We start from the raw sequence: 4939 nt of genomic DNA, 5'->3' as shown, positions 1-4939 counted from the left end.
GGAGGCTGAGCCGCAAGGGCCCCAAGCCCGCGGGGAGGGCGGCGGCCGCCCAGTGGGCCAGCCAGCAGCGGCTCAGCCTGTACCGGCGCTCCGAGCGCCAGGAGCTCTCCGAGCTCGTCAAGAACCGCATGAAGCACCTCGGGCTGCCCACCACCGGCTACGGTAAGGGCCCGGCCGCCCGCCCGCCAGGGGGGCTGGGGCAGCACGGCTGGGGGGGGCCCATGGGGCCCATGGGAGGAGCCCCTTCGGTGCGAGGAGCGCTCCCCCTGGCTGCTCTGGGGCCTCGGTTTCCCCAGGGACGAGCCGACAGCCCGGCGCGCAGGACCGGAAGCGGTGGCTGCGGGCGTAGGGGCAGGCAGGGCCCTGCTGGGGGACGGACCAGCCGCCTCTGGGATCAGACACGCAGGGGTGCACTGTGCTCTCGTGGAGAATGGGGAGACCCCGGCCGCCCCTCCAGGGCTTTCCCAGCAGCCAGAGCGTAGGGGGCACATGAGGGCGCCCCGGGCGAGTGGCCCAGTGCCAGGACGCCCTCCGTGGGCCACAGCGGACACCGCGGCCGCCCGCTTGCGCTGCTTGGCAACACGACCCCAGGCGTTGTCTCTGTCGGCAGATCCCGGCCGCCCCCTTCTCTCTGGAGCTTCTTCTGGGGAGAAGCTCACGACCTTGACCACGGGCAAGCCCGGAGCTCCTCTCCCTGCAGAGGCTGCCTGTCGGCGGGGCTGAGGGGGGGCCCCGCTCCCGCCGCTGCCTGTCTGTGCCCACGGCCTGCACTGGGCTCCGTCCCCGGGACTCCGCCCGTCCCCCAGCAGGCGCCCGCTCTCCCCCCTCCCGCCTCCTGCCATGTGGCCTGGGACAGGGACCCTAGACCCCCCCCCCNACTGGGATCAGAGGCTAGAGTCTGGCGACCCACGCCTGCCACGCCGAAGCTGCATGAGTCACCCTCACCCCTCAGTGTCCCTGCCTGGCCCGGTGCTGCCAGCCCCTTGCCTGGGCCCTGAGGCCAAGGCTCCGGGCAGGGCCCTCGGTGTGCGCTGGGCCCCACGGCCGGCGACCCCAGCCCGCTGACCCCAGAGCCTGGCAGAGTGGGACCTGCCTTGCTGGTGACGACGGCCTGGCTTCCCCGGGCGGCTGGGCCGGCGGGCGTGTGCACGGCCTCCCGTGTGCCGCTGCCTGTCTGTCCCACCCCGCTGTGCGGCCGCCGCGCACTGCTTGCTGACCTCTCTCTCTCTCTGTTTCTGTCTGTCCCTCTTCCTGTGTGTTCCGTAGAGGATGTAGCAAATTTAACAGCCAGTGATGTCATGAATCGGGTAAACCTGGGATATTTGCAAGGTAATTCTGCTCCGGCCACACTGGGGGCAGCCCAGTGCCCCCCCCAAGCAGGTGGACAGGACAGGAGAGGGTCCCAGGTGGGCCCGCCTCGGGGCCCCTGACAGCCCCCCTCCTCCATGTGTGGAGGACGGGACTGTCCCCAGGAAGCCCGCGGGGTGTGTGGCGCCTGGCGGCCGCTGCTCCCCCCATGCTCACCCGTTAGTTCAGGAAGCTCTGCTGTCTGCGTCTGTCCCCACACGCTGGTGGCTACCGCCCCGCAGCTGCCCCGATGCCCTGGGGCCCTGAGCCCACCCCGCTCTGGGGAAGCGTCCGGACAGTTCCAGGCCGGGGTCCCAACCCCGAGTGCGGCGGGGCCTGCTGAGGTCTGGGCCAGTGGACAGGTGACCCCCACACGCCAGCGGGGGCTTCAGGACGGGGTCTCGCTCTCCAGTTGAGGCAAAGCTGGTGCGGCGCCAGTTCTCACCCAGGGGCTCAGGTTTCTTCCCAGAGGTCACCCCGCAGCCCCCAGAGCAGCCCCGAGGCCCCAGCAGAAGTCAGAGCAGAGTCCGGGCCACCAGCCCCGCTGCCAGGACCCCTTTCTTCCCAGAAGGGGGCCCACGCGGCCCCAGGGAAGCCTTGGGGCCCACATGCCCGGGCGCCTTGGGGCGGCCCCTGCATACAGGGCTGACCCCCAGGGGACACACCCAGGCCCCGCAGTGCAAACCTTGAGGTCTGCAGCCCCGCGGGCACGGGTCCCGGGGCCGCGGCTTCCACAAACGGCACCCAGCTGTGGTCGTTTTCCGAGGAGGCTCCCAGGCCAGGGTGGCCTCACCACGGGGTCACCAGAACTTGGTGGTGGTTACGGAGGCCCTGCCCACGTGTGGTCGCAGAGAGGTGCCCGGGGCAGGACGCAGCACCGGAGGCGAGGGGGCCCCTTTAGCCAGGGCTGCAGGGTGGCCCCCCTCCACACAGAGGGCATCGTCACTAACCTGCTGGACACAGCTGTGTGCCCTCAGCCCTTGCTCACCGGCTGCCCTGGAGGGAGCGTGCAGGCTTGGTGAGGTCCGGACCCCAGGGCAGGGCCGGGAGTCAGAAGCCGAGGTTGGGGGCAGAGTGGAAGCACCTGGTTTGCAGAGTTGGGGGGGAGGGGGTGCGAGGATAGAGCAGGGAGGTGACCCTGCCTTTGCTCGTTTGCCAGGAGAGCCACCATCAGCCCCCTGCCTCCCCCCCAAGCTGACCTGTTCTGGGGAAACCAGGGCCCGTGACTGACCACCTCCCACCCCTGCTTCCCCCTGGGGGAGCAGCGGGGCCCCAGGCCGAGTGCGGAGGGTCCCATGGGGCACGAATGCACCCATCGGGAAGAGAAGATGGGCACCCGGTCGGGCTGCCAGGCCCCTCGAGGAGGGGTGGGACTGGCTGGCAGCTCCGCCCCCACACCAAACTCTCCCCCTTACTGGGTCCTGACCCGGTGCTGGTGCCCGGGATCTGGGGTGTACAAGGGCCGTCTCCCCTGCACCGCCTCCTCTCCCCTGCAAGCTCCGTGAAGCCCACTGGGAGACACATGCTGGTCCGGGGCTGCGAGGTGAGCCTCCCCCCATGCTGCTCGCGGCCAGCAGCTTCCACCAGAGGGCCCCCAACCCACTGCGGTCACCCAGGTCACCCAGCAGAGCGACTGGCCGGGCAGGCCGTGCGCTCCGGGGCAGACCCCGCTGGCTGCAGGGGTCCACTGCCCCCCAGGTCCCAGCCTGAGCCGCCCCCCTCAAAGCTGCTGTGGCTGCAGGGGTGAGACTGTGCTCCGCTCAGAACGTGTCGGTCTGGGGCCCGGCCGTGGCGCCCCCCCTCAGCGCCCATCCCCTTAACGTCCGTCCGGGGTCACAAACCTCTAGACTTCACCACAGGGGTAAACGGAGGCCACGCGCTATTTGTCACCCTGCCCGTGAGCACAGGGCTCTGCCAGGGTGTGCCCCCCCAAGTCCTCTACGTGGCCAGGGGACGTCCGTGACAGGACCGCTGTTTCTCCAGAGCCCGCTCCCCCGCTGGGTGCTGCGTCCCCACAGCCACGTGTGAGCCGGAGACCAGGGGCCCCTCTGGGGAGGGAGCGGGGACACGTCGTGGGGGAAGGGACACGCATCCAAAGCAGAGAGTTGGAACGAGGCGTGTGCCTGGCGCAGAGGGGCGGGGTGACGAGCGGGAGGGCTGCGCCAGGTGTGCGTCAAAGCGCGTGCACATTTGTGCAGGGGACGCAGGTGTGCTCCGTGCCCCTGCTCAGGGCTGCCACCTCCGTGACACGCCCGTGCGGGTGGCTGCCGGCCCCTCAATGACCCCGGCCTTGCGTCCCTGTCTTCGCAGACGAGATGAACGACCAGCAGAACACGCTGTCCTACGTCCTCATCAACCCCCCGCCCGACACCCGGCTGGAGCCCAACGACATCGTGTAGGTGCCGCGTCCCCGCACGGGCGCCCGGCCGGGACGGGGCCAGCACCCAGGGCTCTCCCCTCCCCCGCAGGTATCTCATCCGCTCCGACCCCCTGGCACACGTGGCCGGCAGCTCCGAGGGCCGGAAGGACGCCTGCGGCAACAGGCTGGCCTCCTGCAGCCCAGAGACGCGGGACGAGACGCAGCTCTGAGCCGCCCGACCCCGCGTCGCATGGAGCGCGGGGCCCCCGCCTCCCGGGAGCGCCTCCCGGAGCCCCGCGCAGCCGCCGAGAGGGAGCAGCGCGCCTCCGCCCACCAGGAGGAGCTGGCGGGAGGGAGGCCTTTTTTAACCTGTTTTTACAGACCTGTCCGATCGGTGTCCCCACGTACCGCAACTCGTGACGGGGTCCACTGCGTGGGGAGGGGTCCCGGCGCCCCAGCCGCACTGCGGGGTGAGGGTGAGGCCGGGGTGCGTGGGGAGGGAAGGAGCTGCGCCCGACACGCGCGCGCACTCGCTCGCACACACAGCCCACGTGGAAGCCGGTTTCCCCAGCCGCATACGGACAGCTCGCTCACGGGGCTCGCCCGCGGCTCCTGCGCTGGCCTTGGCCACACGACTGTGCGGGTGTGGCCCCGAGGGGTCCCCGGCGGTGAGCTCCCCAGCACCAAGCAGTGGGCGCGAGAGGGAAGCCATAACGGCAAGAAAGTTACAAGTGTCCAGCTGGGCCCCTCGAGAAGCCCAGGGGCCCGGTGACACGAGGGAGGCCTTGGTGACGAGGGAGGAGAAGACGTCCTTCCCCTGGTTTGACAGGACCGGCCCCTGGGCGCTGGGCAGGGGCGGGGCCTTGGCACAGGGGACTCGGTGCCCATTAGCGCCCGATGGAAGCACAACTCGCTGCAGGCCGCTGGCCCTGGCTCTCTCAGCAAGGGAAGGACTCTGGGCGGTGGCCGATGGTGACAAGCCGCTGTGGTTCCTTTGTGACTGTGTGTGACAGGTGTTGCACAGTCAGTGCTGGAATCTTCTATTAAATGGATGCTTTCTGCAAAGAGGATGGTCGTTTATAAGGCACTCCCTCCATGGCCTCACGGCCGCCCCGTCTCACCCCACCCCACCCGGACCCCGCAGGGAAGCCCCCACTCCGAGGAAGGGCTGCTGGCCTGAGCCGGGTACCGGCAGCTGGGGAGCACCGCTGCGGCGGGGGGGGGGGGGGGGGG

General features: G+C 70.4%; 1 protein-coding gene across 1 annotated transcript in view; it reads left to right on the top strand.

Moving 5' to 3' along the window:
- LOC144222665 (potassium channel subfamily T member 1-like) overlaps window positions 1-4771 on the top strand; it is a 32603-nt gene extending 27832 nt beyond the window's left edge. Inside the window, 6 exon segments of the mRNA XM_077753197.1 lie at window positions 5-162; window positions 1267-1329; window positions 3658-3742; window positions 4088-4209; window positions 4212-4271; window positions 4274-4771. Coding sequence (XP_077609323.1) covers window positions 5-162; window positions 1267-1329; window positions 3658-3742; window positions 4088-4209; window positions 4212-4271; window positions 4274-4716 — 931 coding nt within the window. The 3' untranslated portion in view covers window positions 4717-4771.
- Window positions 4772-4939: the final 168 nt, after the last annotated feature.

This window comes from Crocuta crocuta, unplaced genomic scaffold, assembly GCF_008692635.1.
Source record: "Crocuta crocuta isolate KB4526 unplaced genomic scaffold, BGI_CrCroc_1.0 scaffold971, whole genome shotgun sequence".
NCBI classification, from domain to species: Eukaryota; Metazoa; Chordata; class Mammalia; order Carnivora; family Hyaenidae; genus Crocuta; species Crocuta crocuta.
The sequence above is the reverse complement of the archived record's forward strand: the minus strand, read 5'-3'. Positions and strand labels throughout refer to the sequence as shown.